The 21,560-nt window shown below is 39.2% G+C and overlaps 1 protein-coding gene across 1 annotated transcript; it reads right to left on the bottom strand.

Moving 5' to 3' along the window:
- Positions 1–8,767: 8,767 nt before the first annotated feature.
- Positions 8,768–15,237, bottom strand: PAPS1 (poly(A) polymerase 1). The gene is made up of 13 exons (XM_078574997.1): positions 15,071–15,237; positions 14,461–14,946; positions 14,292–14,369; positions 14,100–14,207; positions 13,636–13,698; positions 13,397–13,558; positions 12,829–12,942; positions 12,690–12,752; positions 11,876–12,205; positions 10,927–11,091; positions 9,998–10,657; positions 9,040–9,113; positions 8,768–8,948 (listed from the first exon to the last, which is right to left on the bottom strand). Exons 2-13 carry the CDS (start codon positions 14,575–14,577, stop codon positions 8,912–8,914), a joined length of 1,971 nt encoding a protein of 656 aa, XP_078431123.1. The 5' UTR covers positions 14,578–14,946; positions 15,071–15,237; the 3' UTR covers positions 8,768–8,911.
- Positions 15,238–21,560: the final 6,323 nt, after the last annotated feature.

The raw sequence follows: 21,560 nt of genomic DNA, 5'->3' as shown, positions 1-21,560 counted from the left end.
GTATTAATGAGCATGGAACGAGATATGGAATGTGTGATTGGATTGATTGTGAAATATATTTCCATCATTCTAAACATTAATATTCAAAAGATACTAAAGAAGAACATTTAAATATATGAATATAAAAGCACTATCAAGTGCAGATCATAGGATGAGTATAGTCCATCCCCTAACCACTAGCGTGGGGATAATAAGGACGCATAGAGAATGATTTTTAGTGTAAAGAGGTCATTGAATTTATCCTTACAAATTCATGTATTGAATTATGCCGGACTGCCTATCTGGTTGATTGCATTCACAATTATACAATTGGTTCCTATGCTTGAGACAAAAAATATGTCTTGTGGATGGACAATTGTACTATGAATATCACCTATGAGTTCGTATTCATGGAATTTCTAACAGTCTTAGCTTGGGTTGAGTAATAATTTTAAAAAGAGATCGAGTGTTCAAGATGGAATCATTCTCCCTCCACATAAGAGTAGACATCTCAAAGAAGGTGCTATGAGGAATTCCTTGGCCAATGCATTAAATATTGGAGAAGAGTTCTTTGATAATTTTTTAAAAAATTAGTTCTAATTAGGATGAATGATTAAGCTCTGATAGTTAAACATACTCTAAATAATTGTAATAGTTTCAAGTGGATGAGAGACTACACATGCATGATGACTTGTGACAATAAGATTTAATGAATTAGTCCTTTGTATCATCAAGAGCACAAGGTGTAGCTTAGTAACCGATGGCCTAAAGACAACCTATCAATTGGGACAAATAAATAGGATATCAGGCTACTTGAATTGTTGACTAGGATAACAAATGGGACTATAGGGTTACATGCAAAAGGTATTTTGGATGTCAAAAGATATACTTCAAATTTTAGGGGCTTTGATGAAAAATTCTCTTCAAGTATGAATAGCTTAAGGACTTGAACAAAATTTACCAGGCCATGATTCATTAGGTCCCTCCCCTTCTTCTGCCTTCTCTAGTTGCTCTCCAATCTTGATGTGATTGAAATTGCATAAGGATAAATGTGAAGTGATAACTAGGCTCATCAATAGGAAGGAGGAGATTTGACTTTGGAGAGATCACGTGGATATATTCATAGAAATCAAAGGTCTTATTTATGTACAAGTGATTTGATCATCAACTTTTGAATGCCATACAATGTCATTATTTATTTACAATTACAAGAATATTTAATTTTTTGCCTCAATCAGGGGTCTAAAACCTAACAGGAGTTTGAGAGGTGGATGATATGTTGGGATATTTTTAAATTGAAATGAAAAAGCTATTGGATATAAGAGAAAAGCATCTATACCCATGATGATGAGCACTTTATCCCATCATAACATAATGTTTTGAGGATAAACTAAGTTTTGATGCAGCTTGTGCCTTAAGATTTGAGAAGTAAAAACAATAAAAAATTTGGAAAATTATTATCACGTAAAGTTGAGCAAAGTACCTCATACAGAGATTTGTTCGATGGGACTGGATGAGTCTTATAGTTGATTATGTAGGCAGCAGTGGCAATTCCCTCATCCCATAACTTTTGAGAAATTAAGGCATGATGCATCATAGTGAGTGTCATCAGAACAATATGATGATGTTTGTGTTCAGGATTTTGGTGGCGACCACATTAACGCACGGCTTCGGACGCGCATCCACCTTCACACGAGATGCCCCGCATCATGACTCGTCGTCAACACCAACTGCAGAACCACCCTGATGGCGATCACGTCAATGCACCGGCATCGGATGCGCCTCCACCAACACACGAGATGCCCCGTGTCATGACACTTCGTCAACGCCAAATGCATAACCGCCCTTTGACATAACAAGTCGGCACGTCACCTACGTCGACTTGATGATTATCTTACCTCCTCTTTCCTCTAAGGCCTATACATAGGCCAGTGTTGTAAGAAACACTTGGTGAATTTTATTTCAAGAATAAGAAGTGTTCTTCTTGAGAGATTTGCTCTACCCATCTTCCTTCTGAGCCGCTGTCGCTGCCGCCGCTGCCAAGGGAAGAACCTATGTTCGTCGCTCTCTAATCGTCTGTGCCCAAGGGTACAGTTTTCGGCCAACATCGCTGGTCGCCCGCCCACGCAGGCCGTCGGCCGCCATCGCAGGCTGCCACCCGCCTGCGCAGGCCGCCGCCCACGCTGGCCGCCTACCCGCACAAGCCACCGCCGCGCAGGCTTCCCTCCCGTGTGCCGGTCACCCACCCTGCATGCCTCCTACCCGTGTGCCGATCGCCTGCCCCCCAGGTCGCCTGCCCGTGCGCAGGCCATTGCCCACGCCGGCCGCCTGCCAGCACAGGCCATCGCCGCGCAGGCCGGCCGCCCGCACAGGCCGCGCGCCATGCCCATTGCCCGCCGGTCACATGCGTGCCACCCTTACAACCGCCCACACTCAACCTCTGTCCGCCCACTCGTGCATTCACTCCGCTCGCCTGCGCCCTTGTGCTCGTCTCACTGTCCAACTTCGCGCTCATCATCGACGCTCGAGAATTTCTCGCAACCTCGTCACGCACTATCTAGTGCTGAGGTACTTCTACACTCTTTGGTGTCTAGTGTTCGTCATCCAGTATTCTTCGAGTGTTCATCCACTGCTGTCAGATTAGTTTTGGATTTTGAATCTTCAAGCGAATAGTTGAATAGTGCTTTGAATCTTCTAGCGATCGCCTGTTCGAATTTATTGATCCTGTTTCTTTGTTTTCACCGCGGTGGTTGTAAGACAATATTCCCTCCCTTGAGCGAGAAAAGGGGCTGCACCATCAGTATTTACACCGGATTTAATTCTTGAATTCGATTGTGTACTGTGGTCTGATTTATCCATCCTAGTCAAGTTAGTCATCCCGCCCAAGTCAATCCCATCATCCTGCAACAAATTTCCTCTCTACTAGGTAGTGGGTGTCAAGGAGATCCCATTGGATTATTTGAGCATGCAAATGTTGATGCAGGAAGCAATATTCACCTCCCCAATTTGACTGGAAGACTAGGATATTGTGATCAAACTTGCGTTCAATCTATTGCTAAAATTGAACAAAGGTTTTGAGAAGATGACTCTTTTCTTGGGCAGATAGAGTTAAGTGTCATTGGAATAAGCATCAATGAATGAAGAATAGTGAGAAGAACCCATCTGTCAAATAATGTGATTTGATCCCACAAGGTCTGAGTGAATAATGGGTTGAGAGGAAGAGAGGGGGCATTGTAAATTTTTGGCTTTGAAATGCAACAAGATGGACACACATGCTGTTTTTAGGCTATTCTGTTAGAGGAAGCCCAAAATAAGAGAGAATGTGTTTCACGATACGTAGAGATGATGCCCAAGTCTGTGATTCCATTAGGTTGGGGAAGCCTGTGAGCCAATGTGAACAACTAGAGGATAAGGAAGATAGTAGAGCCCAATGCGTGTGTCTCCTTGAGAAGTGTGTCCATGCTCCATTGATCTTTAATAAAACATTGCGAGGATAAAATTTAGCATACACATTATTATCAATTTTTTGTTGATGAATAGAAAAAATATTTTTTAAAAATCTTAGGAACATGTTATATGTTATTAAGAGCAAGATCTTGACTTGAGGTGGATAATGATACAATGCCAGTAGAGGAGATACTCAAACCTGAACCATCACTAACTTAGTACTTGTTTGATCCTTGATAGGAAGTAGTTTGTTAGAGCTATTGAGTGTCTAATATCACATGGCGGGTTGTGCTTATATCTAGATACTAGTGAGGGGTAAATGGAGCAGATGAAGATATTGGACTAGGAGGTGAAAATAGTGTAGAGATTTAAGCTTTTTTGGGTGTTAGTGCCTTGATTGAATGATATGAAACACTTTTCTATGCAACAAAAGCATTGAGCAATTCCAAATAAAGCTAAAAAATATATTACATCATATGTACCTTGTGAGGAATCCACCCTTGACTTACTCCTTTGAGATTTTTCTGAAATTATTCATGTTCCTGACCTCTAGACGTATCCACACGATCAAGTTGGTTTGGGATCTCAACTTCTTCTTCTCCAACTCTTCTTGAAATCCTTGTAGACCTTCTCACCATAAAGACTCTCTTCTTGGATTAGTGGAGAAAGTTCAGAAGGAAGAAGGGGGGGAGGGGCACCCAGCTCTGGCTGACCTGGGTACATGAAATGGGTGCCCCTTCCCTATTTACATTTTACTTAAGATTTTTCATAAAAATCCATTTAGTAAAATATATTCACTAATGCACCTATGATCTTATAAGCGTGACCCTAGAGACCCATATATCATTCTAGTTAATAACTTTAGTGGCTCAATAATAATCATTATCCAATCTCATTAATTAATTACATCAACATAGAGATTAATTAATTAAGAATCAAATAAACCCAATCGATAGGTTAAGTTTCTAGTCGGTGGGGTGCCAAGCTACACCTCTTTCTCTTCAAGATACATAGTAGTCTTCGAAGTCTCTCATGGATTCTTTACCTTCATTTGTCTCTGTATATGTACAATTCTTCATCCGGGTAAGATTTCAGAATGACTTAGGATATGGTTAACTTTCAAACCCTAATCCTTTCTCTCATTACTACAGATGTATAACGGGGACATTAGACAACACCTTCTCAAATATCCTCCCAACTCTAGCTAGGGTCTTAGCTGCATCATCTTCCTTGAGTCAAGCTCCATCTATACTAAGGGTGGATGATCCTATCTTGACGACTCAATCCTCTCTATGTGCTTCTTCCTATATCCGAGCTATGACTTATTTGAATCCCATAGTTAGAGATCCGTATGACGTAGTCAAAACATAGTTGTCTATCCAAGAGATGTCTTTGGTGTCTCAAGTCAATAGTTCACATAAACAACCATGACATGAATCAATTTGATTGGCTTTTCGGTATAATACTATTTAGGGACTCATGCAGATCAACAAAGTGGCCTCTTCCTCCAAAAGCACCCGCCATATGTCATTAGTGTCTACACACTAATGGCTACAGGATGAGCCATACTTATCATGGAAGTAGGATCAGATATTGCTACTGTACTCGGACAATTCGATGTTTATCTCCAATATCCATTGGAGAGGAATGTTGGAATACATGTTGAAAGATGAGTGATCAGTGTATTATGATCTCATCATAATTTACTATGTCATCGCACACATTCATGCACATCATTATAAACATCACCCGAGAATAATAATGAAGAAATATTTCATTCAATAAACTTAAGCAAAAACATGTTGGTGTGGTCTTTTTCTTGATCATTGTCATCATTAAATGATGGTGTTGTCTGACCAAGAGTCTTATTGAGAAGACTTTTTGTGGTATGATAATATGAGACAGTACTAAGTGAAGCAGCTTACCAAATCTTAGAAGTTGATTAGTAGATCTATGAATAATGAAGGAGAAGAAGAATAGGGTATCACACTGAAGTTTTGATATATAGGTTTGTCTATGTATAGAGATGGAGTTGAATGTGGTTTCTATTCAGGTATTAGAATACTTGATTACCTAATGTTAGAAGTTGATTAGTAGATCTATGAATAATGAAGGAGAAACAGAATAGGGTATCACACTGAAGTTTTGACATATAGGTTTGTTTATGTATAGAGATGGAGTTGAATGTGGTTTCTATTCATGTATTAGAATCCTTGATTACCAAATGTTAGGAGTTTATTAGTAGATCTACGAATAGTGAAGGAGAAGAAGAATATGGTATCACACTGAAGTTTTGATATATAGGTTTGTCTATGTATAGAGATGGAGCTGAATGTGGTTTCTATTCAGGTATCACCCGAGAATATGTTTCTAGGCGATGTATTAGAGTGTGATGATGTTGGGGGGTAGTGCCACCCTACTCGATCATCGTGAGATTTGTCATCATGTCATATCTAGTGTTTTAATTTGAGGCGCTTAATTTAGAACACAAGCTATCAAAACCATCACCAGCATCACCTCACCATCATTAATGTCATCAATGTGTTCATTATCACTTTGAATGCCATCATCTACACCATTGTCATAATGATCAGCCATTAGATATACTATCCAAAAAGAAATGTTTATGTTTCTTAGATTGCTACTTTAGATAAATAGACTCAGATACATCCATTCAATTAGTAGGAGGTCACATTTATGTGCCTTTTTGGAACCTTTACATTTCAAAAAATATTTTCCAAGCTATTTAATGCGGAAAAAATATTTCAATGGTGCATGAGTCACCTTTGAGTTATTTCACATAATGTGGACTCATTACAAAACTTAAATGATCATTTATCTATTAATTGATGTCTTATTGATGGTTGGTTTATCCACTTGGTGGAGAAACATAAATTAAAAAATTACTCCAGATAAATCCAAGGGGCTTCTAAAAAATCAGGAAAATGTAACTTCATGGTGTTGAAAGTAAATTTTCTTGATTAGCTTTTGTCGTTCAAAGGCCATGAAGTTGAGAAGGATGAAATTAAGGTAATCGATAGAACTATTATGAAATTAAGGATGAAGTTAAGATCATTCAGATTTTCTTAAAAAATACAATTATAATGCAAAGTTATCCCACCTGACCTCGACCTGCTCCATGGTTAGATAAGCTGGAGTGGCCTTTTTTTATTGGCAAAAAAACAGTGCCAGGTACTACCAACCCAAGGGTTGTGCCCATAGACTGATCCAGCCGTGCACTGGACGTCACCCAGGGAGGTTTTATACATTAAGTGAAGTGTTCATAGGTGTGGAGCGTATACATCCCAATTACACCCGGACCCTACTTGCACTCGCCTATGATGCAAAAAAGAGAAAAAATACAAAGGTGATACTGGTTCAGCTCTGGAGAAGGCTGCCATAGTGTGCTCGTGTCCCACGAAGGTGGTGATGGATGGAGTATAAACATGGTTGCTCGGTTCTTTTTGTGCAAATTTGTGCGAATTGTTCGTTCTCTTCGGTTTTCCGAACAGAACAATAACGAATTCACACAGATCATCGCACAGTCTTGTGTGCGGTTCGAATTGTTCTGTTTGTGCGAATTTTGAATTATGTAGAATAGGATTATGTGTATGGTTTAGAAATTCATGGAAAAATGATTGGGTATAAGGAAGATTTCCCTTATCATTATTGAGAATCACTAGCCGTCTCAACCTCAGCACGTGAACGGTTGCTCCGTCTCTTATGACAGATTGCTCTTGGAAATCCCTTCGTCGAAATATTGAAGCTTTGTTCGGTTTTTAAGGTTTGTTTCTTCGACCTCTAGTCGAGCCTTTTGAAGGTTGACGTGTTCTTGGACGTTTTCGCTGGTCTCGCGTCTCAGAAAATTTAGCCAGGACAGCTCGTCGTCCGCTGACTTTTCGGCTTGTTTCTTGCATAGCTGAGAATCCTTCTCCGTTAGTTCTTTCTTTAACCGGCACACTTCCACCTGCGAGGTTCGTTCTCACCTCAGATGAATCATCAAAATTTTTATTTTTTCTTGCGATTTGTGTCGATGGGTACAACGTTTTTTCTGTCACAGCAGGATTGCTAGAAATGTTTTGCAATTAATTAAATTTATAGAACTGATAAAAAATTAGTGGAAGGAACTGAATTGTTCGAATTTTGTTCGAATTGTGCGAATTTGTTGCAATTTGTGTGAATTTTACGATGTGTGAGAATTTTGTTCGAATTGTGAAAATTTTGTTCAAATTGTGCGAATTGTGCGAAAATCTGTTCTACTTTTCACACACAAAAAGAACAGAACAAAGAACAAGGCCCTGTGAGTTTCTTTTGTGCGAATTTTTTGTTCGTTTCAAACAAACAGAACAGAAGAACCATGTCTAATGGAGTATAAGTGGTCCTCACACCATCATTAGATATCATTGTGGAGGTGCACAAAGGGTACAACAGTTACCCAAGAGGTCGCACACTCTAGAGTATAAGCTGGAGTGGCCTAATAATATAAGTACTTGAACATTTTTAGTAGCATAATTTCAAGGTCATATGACATTACATAATAATCAATTCTCACTGGGTCAACCAAATCAGGCATCCTAACTACACTCATTGACCCAACCAACTGAAAGGAATAAATAGGCTTAGTTGCCAGAGCAGATTGGGTAATCTGGCCCAAGCCCTGACCCGTGCCAGATCAGGTAGTGTTGTCTCAGAATTTGACTAATTCTCATTTATAATGACATCAATTAATAATTAACGTGTCATATCATATACACGTGCTGATTCTTACTTGGACAACCCAACTAGGTTACCTAACCTGACTCATATGAAAAGAAGGGTTTAATGTGCCAAATGCAGGTCACCAAACTCAATCTAGTTACCATTTACCCAACTCATCAACTGCCTTCTTGGTTGGGTTGGCATGGTTGAACTGATCCCAATTTGTTCTATTGGTCTACTCAACTGAAAAATTGGGTCAGCCTACCTTGCCAGACCAAGGAGCCCCGAGTGTGAGTGATTCAAGGAACATAAATTCTTAATTATCATCAAATTTTGTCTTTTTATTATGTTCTAATACAGCTTTGCATACCAAAGATTCTCCTCTATCACTGAGCAGAGCCAGTGCTCATTAAAGAAACATTGATGTGAAGGCTGACTTGGTCAACCCTCCTGAAAATTAGTGGTCACATGTAAAGTTTTTCCTGGGCCCTCCAATATAAAATCAAACAAGAAGCCCCAGCAGAGAAAGAGGGAGAAAAAAAGGCATGTAAGGCAAGGAAGGTTTTACTATGCCATAAAAGGCATACTTAGTCTTTTCAAAATGCGGATTATCTATCCATATTTGTCCTCCAAAATCTCCAAAGATTCCCAACATACTGGTGCATTAAAAATCTTAGTGCAGTAAATTTCTTTTTTCATGCAGAAATATTCCAAGTTGGTGTCCTCACATGAGAAAAAGAGACGATGACCTTTTAAGATCTAACGGTTGTAGAAACAGCCACATCAATCACTGGTTCTTCTTCCCGATCGTGGTCAAGCTCAGCCTGCCGTTGGATTCAGAGCAAGTGTTATAAATATTCCCCGAAAAAAAACTTGGACAAGCAATGATCAAATTGTATTTAATGGAATATTTACCTGATAATTGGTTTGGTCCGAGAAGCGGGAGCTGCTGGAGGCAAGTCTGAGAATGGGGAAGACAGCTCCGATGGCTTCCACACCACACAAAATGAGATTTTAGTAAAAAGAGGAGAGAGAGAGATGGATGGAATGATGAATGAGCGAGAATTTAAGAATGGCATGATGAATGGGTGAGAATGGAAGGATGAAATGATGAATGAGTGAGAATGGATGGGGATCCACTAATTGATGAATATGGAAGGATTGATGGATGCAAGTATGAGAATGGGCCAGACCACCATTAGAATGTAAAAGAAGAGGAGATAGAGATGGATGGATTGATAAACAGAGCTAAGATGCAGGTCACAGAATAGGGCAGACAGCTCTGATGCCTTCCACACCACACAAACCAACCCCATTTATGAGAAAATGAAAAAGAGAAAAGAGGAGAGATAAATCGATTGCTGGACGGATGAACGAGTTAATATGGATGGAGTTGAATGAATGGATATGGACCGAGATGGATGTGAGGATTGAGAGACACCTTAAAAACTAGAGTGGGGTGGGGGGTTGTGAGTGCATGAAGATGTAGACAGGTAGACATGGTTGTTCTGTTCTTTTTGTGCGAATTCGTGCGAACTGTTCATTCTGTTCGGTTTTCCGAACAGAACAAAAATGAATTTAACCAGAACATCACACAGACCCGTGTGCGGTTCTTTTGTTCGCTTTGTGCGAATTTTGTTCTAGTTTTGTGTGAATTTTGTTCGTTTTAAAAAAATGAACAGATCAAAGAACAAGGCCCTGTGCGGTTCTTTTGTGCGAATTTTTTGTTCGTTTCAAACGAACATAACAGAATAACCATGTCTATCAACAGGTTAGGAAGGCTAAGTCGATTGATAAATACGAGACAGACAGACGGAAGGATATACAGATAGCGATGGAGAAAGAGAGAGAGATAAAGACCAGATGGGAGTACCTCAAGCTCTTCCAATATGGCAGTCTGGCAAATTCTGGCATGAGAAGCGCCCAGTTTCCCTTCTTCAGGGCAAGGCCCGGGGACATTTTCAACTGGCGGCGAGATCTCATTCGGTAGCAGCTCCTCATTGACCTCTAAATCGGCACTCGGGACTAACGCCGTCCGCTTTGCCTCTGGCATGGCTTCGGTGGCATCACTAACAAACTTTCTCTTCCCGAGATCTTCACGAGATGCCGCAGAGGGCACCGTCTCAGCCGAGGCAGAGAGAAATCTCTGGACTTTGGTCTCTTCTTCCGTTGACTTCTCTGGTGGGCCATGGTTGACTGCCGGGGTGGGTCTTGGTCTGGAGTTGGATTTGACCTCAGGTTTGACTGGACGAGGGGGGCGGACCCCACCGGGGAAGACGAACAGAGGAACGTCCCTTCGTCTGATGTGAGAGACTTGAATTTCCATGCCCGGTTTCCATAGTGGGGTGTACTGGACTGAGCCTCTGAAATCTTCAACCGTGCTCGTAATGTTGAATTGCTCCGCCTCGTGGGCTTGGGTTCCTTGTTTCCTACTCAAGCCCATAAAGAAGCAGCGGTGGCATTGCCTGGCCCGATCCGTGAAACTGCCTGGATGGGGATGACAGACTAGCATCCCGAATGTCGTCTTCTCAATCTGCACGGGATCAAATAACAATTGGTTTGTACTTGATTTAATATTACCATCGTCCACAATTTTTATCATTATCCTTGTTTACAAATGGCAAGACAATGATGAGGCGGTGGTGATCATGATGATCATTCACTCACCACCATCATTGTCATCCTGGACAAAAAACCTTATTTAGTAGTAGAAGTTTATTCTCAGTGGAGTATAAATTATGAATTTTGTGCTTTTGGGAATATCATAGACTTTGGGTAAAAAATTGTTAAGTAAAAAGTAACCTTGAGGGTGAGAGTGCGAAGGCGGGACTCAACCCATCCTTTCCAGATTCTTAGATCATCTTCATTCTTGGCGGCAATGTCAATTTCTAAATAGTTCTTGTACGCATCAAAAAATGGGTAGGGCTCAAAAAGGGTGTCCCATCCGGTGTTGTTGGCCTCTATTTCCTGATAGAAGGAAATAGAGAAAACGGAAAATAGTTATGAAAAGGAAAAAAAATTATTAGAAGGAATGTTTAGGTAAAAAAATAGAAAGTTGAAGCAGAGGAATTCGAGTTTTAGAATTTCTATTCGTGGCATTTAATTCCAAGATTAAACATAACAAGGTAATCTTTTGATACCAGGAATCTATAAGCAAAATAAAACAAGTAAACATGGAAGAAAAAACAGGATAAATTAAATACCCCGAAGGCAAAACAGCATAATTCACAAGAGCGTCAAATATATGAAAATATATAGTTCTCTCAATGTATGGAAATAAGAACGTTTTGAGAGGACGAGAAACAAAGCCTAATGAAGGACAATATCTAATTTATGATATGCCAAACATTAACTTCAAATATATCAACTAAGTCAAGGAACCCCTTTATAAAAAGGCCAGCATAACCATAATGGCTTGTTAAGGTACACCAGTTGAACGGAGGTCCACCAAGCTGGGTGATCTTCTTTATTTGTTCAAAAAAAAAAGAAAAGGTAAACCAGTTGAATTTGTGAAAGCGTCAGAAACATCATTTTATAAATGTTTGAAATTAAGAAATTTGATTTTGATGACGAGAAATGCAGGTTTTGAAAAATAATATCTAACTTATAATGCGCTAATATTTTTTCTCACTCTGAATTATTGTTTACGCAGAAGCGGTTGAACTGCCTGTCGAGATGATGCAAACTACCTAACTTTGATGGGATTTTTTTCAGAAAAAAAGAATAAAACGATGCAATTAGTCAGACAAACCTCACAGATTTCATTTCCTCTTTGAAATTCTTCGGTCATAATCCGTAGGGTACTCGTTGAAACATTGTAGCTAGAATTCATGCAAGGGTAGGCAGGCGTAATTATAGGCATCTGGTGCAGTCTATCCCGGTAATTTCTTCTTGGATCCCAAACTGGAAGGCCGAGTGTTCCCTCTTCAATTTCACAGAGCATGACAGGATTCGGCCAGCGCCATTGTGTGTACACTCTAAAGAAGCGAGAAACTAACATGCTAGGAAGTGCATGAGGGTATAGCTGACAGATTCTTGCCACAAGCAGCGCCCAGTTGATGCCTCCAAGAAATCCAGAAACCTGAAATTACCAGTGAATACTTTTAGTAATGCTCCCTCTTGCACTCTCTTTTTCTCTCTCTCCCTCTCTCTCTCTCTCTGTCAAACTATAGGAAGGTCGCAAGACAGAAGCAACCCACATTCCTCTCTAGTTCTTATTTGTAAGTGGGCCAACTTTCTATAAGTGGGCCACATTTCTCTTTCGTAAGTGAGTGTCCACCTCATCCAACAGATAGGTGATTTATTTTTCATGGGGGAAATAAATCAGTTTAGAAATTGGGCCCAGGCCAGGTGTAATGGAGCCAGTATAAAAGCTGGCCCCATACAGAATAGTCAAGAGAGTTTTTCGTCTGTTTCCAACTCTAGCTGACAAACAGGTAGGATCGCTGCCTGCGGCCCTGGAGATTGGGAGAGACCCTTGGAGTAGAAATACTTTTTATCAATATATGTTAGAAAATGTAAACCCACAACAGTGTATTTTAAATAAAGTTAAGAAATTTCCCCACATTTGAATAGACGCCACGCCGTTTTGCCCATAACCTCATTCCTCTTAGGGTGGTGCGGAAGTTCTATCATAGAAGGAAAGAGACAATAAGCATGACCATAATCTTGATAGTAGGGGATCGTATCAATTCTTTAAAAAACCTGAATGTTGGGCACCAAGCGTAAGATCATGTCAGTGACCCTGCACCCATTTAAACTGCGCACAGTTTGTTCATCGGCATTCTGCAGTATAGAATCTTGGGAGATGTCCAGATCCTGAACCATAATATCAACGATCAAATGGAGTATCACAGAAATCACAAAATTCTTTTCAAAATAAGAATAAGCCAAAAAAGGTTCATAGACAGGTTTTTTATTCTGCATGTAAGCAAAATGTCAGGGACAAACAAGACAAGCAAGATTTATAGATAACAATGGGTACATGAATTTAGAGGAACACTACCCTTGAGGAAAATGATGGAAATACCCCTTAAAAGGGTTGAGGACCCTATTAGAATATCACAAGAGATATAAGGGGGAAATAAGGGGAAGAAAGTGTAGCATAGGAAGTGATTACTACCCTATTTGGTTGAGTGGAAAAACTGCATGTCCTCGGAGCCACACCCCGCAAAAATATAAGAAATAATGTTTTTGGCAAAGTTCCAGAAATTGAAAAGAAATTACTAATTTAAGTTTGTTTTGCATCCCGACAAAAAGGAGCCAAACTCACTTCTGGAATGACCCACAGTGAAAGCCTTGCATACAGAAGATCTATCGAAAATCCATTAAATTTGAACTTCATTACAGGAACATGGGCATCAGGAACAGGTTGCAACTCGGATACTTCGGGCATTTCAGATAGCATTTTATAGAACTCCAAGAAGAAGTCTTCCTGCAGGCGATTTTTGAAAAAGATAATTCCATTCAGAAGAGATACTGATGGATAATAAATAAAATTGCAAGAGGCACCTCTCTTGTGGCATGCCTAGGTCCAACAAGAAGCGTGTCGATATCAGCACCTGGCCCATGCACCTAAATATTTAAAATTACCTTAGATAAAGAGAGAGCTCACAAATCAAATGAATTTTGGATGGGGCATACCATTAACTAATACTCATATCAAAACAGAAGAATGAAAATCCTAAGAAATGACCTTGGTTTTGCACTCCAGCAAGGATACTCATATTCAATAAAGATTATGACTCTAATAAGACCACTATAGAAAAAAAGAGAAAGTAGACGAGATTTGGAAAGTGTACTGGACGAAAAAATGGAGACAGTCGATGAGAGTTGGAAAGAAGCCACGGAACAAAAAGAAGAGGCAAAAATGAGCAATGAAAGCACAATAAACTAATTATTCAAAGAGAGAAGAGAATGTCTAATTATTCAAAAGCAACAGATGATCTTCGGAATGTAGAGAAAAGAACATATACCCCAAGTCTATATGAACCAAATGTGAATATTTTGGCATTTGCTTCATGCACAACCTGATCATTGAATCCTTTCACCTTGCTGACCTTTTTTACCCAAATCTTGACAATCTGTTCAAATTAAAAGGTCAATAAGTGGAATAAAGAAGAGGAAAATGAAAGAAAACAACATAATATAACTTGATGAAACCTCACTTGATCCAATCTCCCGAGGACTTCTTCCCTTTCCACGGCTTCTTCTTGACTTTCATACAATCCGGCATCTGTTAGATACTACTCAATCAAAGAAAGACATGTTTTAGAGACCAAAACCACAGTAAAATCATCAAGAAGAAATTCAAGGGTTCAACTATTTTCTACGAACCTTTTCTAACTCCCTTGTTTTGATCACATCAGTTTCTGTGGGTCCAGTGAGAGAGATTGGCTCAGTGACACCAAGATACTGCCTGCGGGGTGCTTTGGGCATAGCAGAGCTTCCCATCGATCGAGACAATAGGGTTATTCTTTCTTAGTTTCAATACTGATCCCTCTTTTTATTTTTTGTTTTGAATTTGATGAAACTTAATTTTACGGTAATCGAAGAGAAGAATGGCAAAAAAATGCCAGCGAAATCCCGCTTCGCACCCAATACGTCCAGGTTTTCTACTATTTGATGTTACAATGTACAAGTTTAGGATCAAGAGCAAGAAATATAAACAAATGGAAGAAGCAAATCCAAATAAAGCTGCGCAGCGTCAGCAACTCCGATTCACCCAAAGATTAGAAGAAATCGTTAGGCCACTCCAGCGAAATGATGCATCGGATGGAGAATAAGGTCGCAGGATCCGCCTCTTGAAAAACAGGATCTTTTCTGGTTCGATCAAGACACATCACTACATCAAAATTTTCACCTTCCACGAAAAATATAAACCAAGCACGAAAAATCAACATAGATAAAAATCAACGATTTCATCGGATTCAGGGACGAAACTTACGCACTTTTCTTCTACCGGCGTTCTGCAGCTGCTCTCCGCCTTCGATTATCTCAAAAAATTGCACACAAGATACAGCCCATCGCGATTCGATCTGCTGCTTCGCCAAGGCGAAGCAATCACAGATGTAAGCGTTAGACGATTTTCAGAAACAGCGAAAGATTTCTAGTCTCCTCTTCTGCTATAAACGTTCTTATCGTATTTATACTACCCCACCGTAATCTGTTCCGTTCCTCACCGCCATCCGTTCCGTCCATCATCATCATCCGTTACGTTCATCTCAGTTATCCGTTACGTTCCTCGCCGTCGTCCGTTCCGTTCCTCGCCGTCGTCCGTTCCGTTCTTATTGTCATCCGTTCCGTTCCTCACCGCCATCCGTTCCGTTCCATTCCTTACCGTCATCCGTTCCATTTCTTACAGTCATCCTTTCCGTTCTATTCCTTACCGTCATCCGTTCTGTTCCATTCCTTACAGTCATCCGTTCCGTTCCTATTCATCATCCATTCCGTTCCCCACTGTAATCCGTTCCTTTCCATTCCTTACAGTCATCCGTTCCGTTCCCATTCATCATCCATTCCGTTCCCCACTGTAATCCGTTCCTTTCCATTCCTCACCATCATCCATTCCGTTCTTTTCCGTACCATCATCCGTTCCATTTTTTACCGTCATCCGTTCCGCTCCTATTCGTCATCCGTTCCGTTCCGTTTATTGCCATTTTCCGTTCCCTTCTTCACCTTTCTGTCATCTGTTCCATTCATCACCGTTATCCGTTCCGTTCCTTACTGCCATCAGTTCCATTCCTTACAGTCATCTGTTCTGTTCCGTCCCTATCCATCATCTGTTCCATTACGTTCCTTACCATCATCCGTTCCGTTCCGTTTACTATTCGTCATCCGTTCCATTCCGTTCCGTTCCTCACCGTCGTCCATTCCTTTCCGTTCCTCATCGTCATCTGTTCTTCACCATCATCTGTTCCGACACCCAATGTTGGGTACTGATACCCAATGCCAACACCGATTTTGTCCATTTAAAGAGGATGTAAGTATGACATTTTGTATTTTAATAAAGATATAACTTATATTTATGACACTATGAGATTAGATAAAATTATAGTTTTAAAATCATATTTTGAGTGGAGGGTGTGATTTTCCAAAATCCTAATCTGACCTTTGACCCTCCACCTTTCACATTGGGCGTGGAAGTGGATAGCTTTCTAATTACATTCTAATATGAGAAATCAAATTTATGAACACAAGACAATTCCAACATACGTAACAATATCTATAATCAATATCAGGTATATATATAACAGTACCCGTTATCAAAGAACATCCAAATCTATACAGAATATTTACACATATACAACGGGTACAATATCCATTTCCGAAACCGATCTATGAATCTAATACTTAATATTAGTATTCACTACAATTGTTGTATCAATCTCAGAACTTTCAGGTATCTAATGTCTTGAATACTGGTGTTGGATGCCAACATTGGTACTCATATGTGATCCCCAAAATTACATCTAGGACAAGTCATAGGTTTGATTGTGTCTGAGTCACTATGTCATTCTTTACATGTGACTAGAAAGAGTAAATGGCCATAAAACTTTCACTGTAGATAACATTCTCCTCCATTTGCAAGGGATTTTGGATGGGACAAATCTTCACACTACTATCAATTTATTATATTTGTCCTCATCATGCACATGATTTATACGATTTTTTGTTGGTTGTTTCCTGTTTTCAATTCCGCCTAAAGTAGTATTACTTGAAAATGCTATGAAACTGAAACACCCTTATCTTGACAAAAAAATGGCGATTTTTTAGGTTTCTGATTCATGTAAAAATATATAATTTTACTTATAAGTACAGATCTAGAATTGAAAAAGTAAACTTTCAGTTTATTTCTCTCTTTTAGGATTCTCTATTTTTTTATAAATTAAAATCTCATTTAACAAAAAAAAAATAGTGAAAATAAATGTAAAATAGTTTAAGGAGGTGAGTAAGATTTATGCTATTTAGCCTAGTTTATGCATATTTTACATAATAATTTGGGAGTTCTAAATCACTTTTAGTATGAAGAACTAATAAATATTTATTTAATACCTTAGCTAGCCCTTTGGTAGGAATAAAGTGTAACAGATATAGAAATCACCACCACTGATTATTATAGAACTGGCCATGAATGAGGAACAAAATCCGAGGTTGCCTTTTTTCCATAAATGAGGTGTATTTATTGATCTGACACTATGTATGGATAGATAAGAGAGAGAGAGAAATTACCTTGATAATTAGATCGAGAAACTTCTTCTGGTTCATCTGATATTACATTAAGAATTTGGAGAATTCTTGAGTGTTCTGAAGTTGGGGAAATCTGGACCCTTTGTTATTTATCTCCGTTCCTTGATCCATGACGTAGATTGCTACCATAGCGGCATAATCCTCATGTTTCCCAAATATTTTGCATTGAAATACACACTTAAAATGTGCTTTAACCTTCTCCTGACACATGTCCTCAAAATTGCCAAAAATGGCTACTCATGGGGTATGAAAAGTATATGTCCAGTCACAAAAATGAAAGTGAAATATGGCAAATAGTAGGTTCATTTATTGCAACAAACTAACACTTTTTTTTGAATCCGGCACAAGTCCATGCAAAGGATCACATTTAATGTCATTTTAATCTATTCCTTTTTTTTTCACTTTCTGCATGAAGTGGCTTGAGATGCATGGCAGAGCATATTAAACAACAATAAAAGTGTTAAAAACACCTTTGAAGTTTTCACTTTTGAAGAGAAAAAGTAGAGTAGAATAAGATGGTTAATGAGTGTAACTTTCCACCATCCGGCATTTAAAAAAAAAATTAAGGGCCGAAAGAAAGTCTCCTCTCGAACCAAAAAAAAAAAACTGCAACATATTAACATACGAGTCCCCTGGAAAAGGTAACAAATTAACTTAATCGTCTATTTTTACTTCATTTTTCAAACGACGGAGAATGAACACGCTTTTGAAGAGAAAAAGAAGAGTAGAATTAGACGGTGAAGGAGTGTAACTTTCCACCATCCGGCATTTAAAAAAAAATTAAGGGCCGAAAGAAAGTCTCCTCTCGAACCAAAAAAAAAAAACTGCAACATATTAACATACGAGTCCCCTGGAAAAGGTAACAAATTAACTTAATCGTCTATTTTTACTTCATTTTTCAAACGACGGAGAATGAACACGCTTTTGAAGAGAAAAAGAAGAGTAGAATTAGACGGTGAAGGAGTGTAACTTTCCACCATCCGGCATTTAAAAAAAAAATTAAGGGCCGAAAGAAAGTCTTCTCTCGAACCAAAAAAAAAGAAAAACTGCAACATATTAACATACGAGTCCCCTGGAAAAGGTAATAAATTAACTTAATGGTTTATTTTTACTTTCATTTGTCAAACGACGGAGGATGAACATGCTTTTGAAGAGAATAAGTAGAGTAGAATAAGATGGTTAATGAGAGTAACTTTCAACCATACGGCATTTAAAAAAAAAAAAGTTAAAGGCTGAAAGAAACTCTCCTCTCAGACGAAGGCGGGAATTCTCCCAACGGTCGACTTATTTCCCGGGCTAAACTCGCACTCCCCACTTCCTAAACACATCGCCAAGCAACAAACTTTCCTCCTAAACAGCGTAAAACAAAGAAGACCCTCCCTTACAACGGCGGGAATTCCCCCAACGGTCGACTTCTTTCCCGGGCTTTGGGTACAATCTTCGCTTACTATACATAAACCCAGATCGTACTCTTTCCTTCTAAGTCCTTCCCTTCTTTTCGCCTCTCTTCTTTCCTGTTCCTGCAAGAGGATGTCACCTCGCTGCCAAGAGACTGTGGAAAATAAGGAGGAGAAGAAGAAGGCGTGGGCAAGACGAGAACAAGGGCTGAAGAAGAAGGCGGCAGAGCTATCAACGCTGTGCGGAGTCGACGTCTGCGTCGTCGCGTACAACGAGCGCGGCGAAGTCTTTCACTGGCCTGAAGACTTCTCCGAAGTGCAACGTATCAACGCACGCTGCAAGCAGCTGCAATCCTATCAATCTCGCCGCCCACAGCGCAATCAAACAAGCCCAGTTCTACAGTTTTCTTCTTCTTCTTCTTTCTCTTCTTCTTCTTCTTCTTCATCATCATCATCTTCTTCTTCTTCTTCCTCTTCTTTCCCTTCTTTCTCTTCTTTCTCTTCTTCTTTCTCTTCTTTCTCTTCTTCTTCCTCTTCTTTCCCTTCTTTCTCTTCTTTCTCTTCTTCTTCCTCTTCTTTCCCTTCTTTCTCTTCTTTCTCTTCTTCTTCCTCTTCTTATTCTTCTTCTTTCCCTTCTTTCTCTTCTTTCTCTTCTTCTTCTTCTTCTTCTTTCTCTTCTTCTTCTTCTTCTTCTTCTTCTTTTTCTTCTTTTTCTTCTTCTTTGTGTTCTTCTTCTTTTTGTTCTTCTTCTTCTTCTTCATGTTGTTCTTATTCTTCGTCGTCTTCTTCTTTCTCGAAGTTCCTCTCGTTACCTTCACCGGAAGACTGTTCCTTGATGGGTTTCTGGAGAAGGGTACTAGAGGAGACGCTCGCTGGGGAATTGCAGGTTGAGCAAGTCCTGCCTGCTTCCCCATTAGCGAGAGATTCTTCCTTTTCTTTGTCCCCTTCTCTTGAGCTCTCCTGGGATAACGCTGAGGAGCACCCCTTTTTCCTGCCTGCTTGGGCGGAATAGTTGAACGTGTTCCTATTGTTTTTCTTCATGGATTTTAAAAAAGGGGGGTCTCCCTTGTATAAACTCCAGCAATAATGAGATGTACGCTTTTTTTTGGAGTTGCAGATTCCATTTTCTTGAAGATGAAAACCATTTTCTTTATTATCTTTCTGTTTCCATATTACCCTCTATCTGATTTTTTTTAAAGAATTATATTGATATGAAGACGACATTACATTGTCTAAACACCTTATAATCATCCCTGATTGAGATGAGGGTTATATGAGAGGGGGTGGGGTTATTTTGAAGTATAGAAAAAGGTGAAGCTTTTGGAGATTACTGCTTTGGCTGTCACTGGTAATTTCTTTACCATTGCTTCTTCTTTCTATTGGAATTTCAACTCGAGAGAAAATATTTCCCACCTATGATTGCAGTCAATTGGCTTTTCATGCTTGCTTCCTTGCTTTCAGTAGGTGTCTTCGTGGTCCCTGTTTCAATTTAGCTATCAGTTGCTTTTGTGTTCTCTAGTTGGGTTCCATCATCTTGAGAGAAGCTTTTTTGCTATTTCGTTGCAGTCTGTTGGATTTACCTGCTTTGTCTCCATGAGGGAAAACAGAATTTCAGCTGTGCATCAGTGAGGATCCCGCTTCTCTCAGCCTTTAGTAAGATTCATTTAACTGAATCTTCCAAGAACGATGCATTATCATGGACAATTGAAGTTGAGTTGAAATCATAGATGCCATTAGACGAAATTCATCGCGTATTTTTAATTTAATTACTATTTTTACATCTCGTATGTATATCATCAGTAGTCAAGGTGTTTCAAGGGAGAGAAAAACGAACAGGGTTGGTCACTTTGGGAGTATTATGCAGGTTGACACCCAAGAGGAAAAACATAATCTATGGCAGAGAATCAGCCATTTTTTACTCCTGTTCCCACAAATGCGATTTCAAAACAAACTATCATTGGAGAGGGTTAGTGATAAACTCAAATCTAGGGTTTGATTTTTTCATTGGCTCTTTTGTGTTTGATAAAATAAAACTATAAACTTGTGCTAACTTAAGTAGCTAGAGATGAGTATGTGTCATCTCCATAGGATGCGGTTACTAGTGATTTAATATTATTTTAAATAGTGAATAATGAGATAACTAAAAAATACTGATGGATATTATATGTCCGTCAATCACAACACCATGTTTTATTTAATTTCATTGGAATAAATATTTATTTCTTATTATTCATGTGTGAGGTTTATAGTGAAGTCTGTGAATTCATGGAATGACCAAATGAATTATGATGAGATCATAATACAATGATCACTCGTCTTTAAACACATATTCCAGGTATGCATATTTGATAAATAGTCGAGATGGACATTGAATTATCTGGATAGAATCACACTATCTGATTATACTTGATAAGTATGGTGGATACTGTAGTTGTTAGTTTAGAGAGGCTAAGGACAAATGGTGGGTGATCTTTGGAATAGATAGGCCAGTGAATTTATCCTTGTGTACCTGAAGTCAATCAGGTTGATTTATGTCAACGTTGTGTAATTGATCCATTGGTCTAATAGACTAGAAGACATATTGTGGATGGACAAGTATGTTTGGACTCTGTAACTTTGGGGTTCAAATAAGTCTTAGCTTGGATATACTAAGAAGTACACATAAGTGATTGAGTGGTCGATATGAGTCGGTAGAGGAGGAGATTGAATCACATAATACGATGGAGTTAAGCCCTAGACAAGGTAGTGAGGTTTTTGGATAAGGCACTCTTTAATGATCTGTGATACACA

This window comes from Wolffia australiana, chromosome 5 (assembly GCF_029677425.1).
Source record: "Wolffia australiana isolate 7733 chromosome 5, ASM2967742v1".
Taxonomy (NCBI): domain Eukaryota; kingdom Viridiplantae; phylum Streptophyta; class Magnoliopsida; order Alismatales; family Araceae; genus Wolffia; species Wolffia australiana.
The sequence above is the reverse complement of the archived record's forward strand: the minus strand, read 5'-3'. Positions and strand labels throughout refer to the sequence as shown.

Excerpts from the sequence above, each read along its gene's own strand:
- PAPS1 (XM_078574997.1), bottom strand. The coding sequence starts at position 14,577 with ATGGGAAGCTCTGCTATGCCCAAAGCACCCCGCAGGCAGTATCTTGGT. Across the intron at positions 10,658-10,926 it reads TTCGCACTCTCACCCTCAAG|ATTGAGAAGACGACATTCGG; the intron begins GTTACTTTTTAC and ends GATCCCGTGCAG. Across the intron at positions 8,949-9,039 it reads CGGACCAAACCAATTATCAG|GCTGAGCTTGACCACGATCG; the intron begins GTAAATATTCCA and ends ATCCAACGGCAG.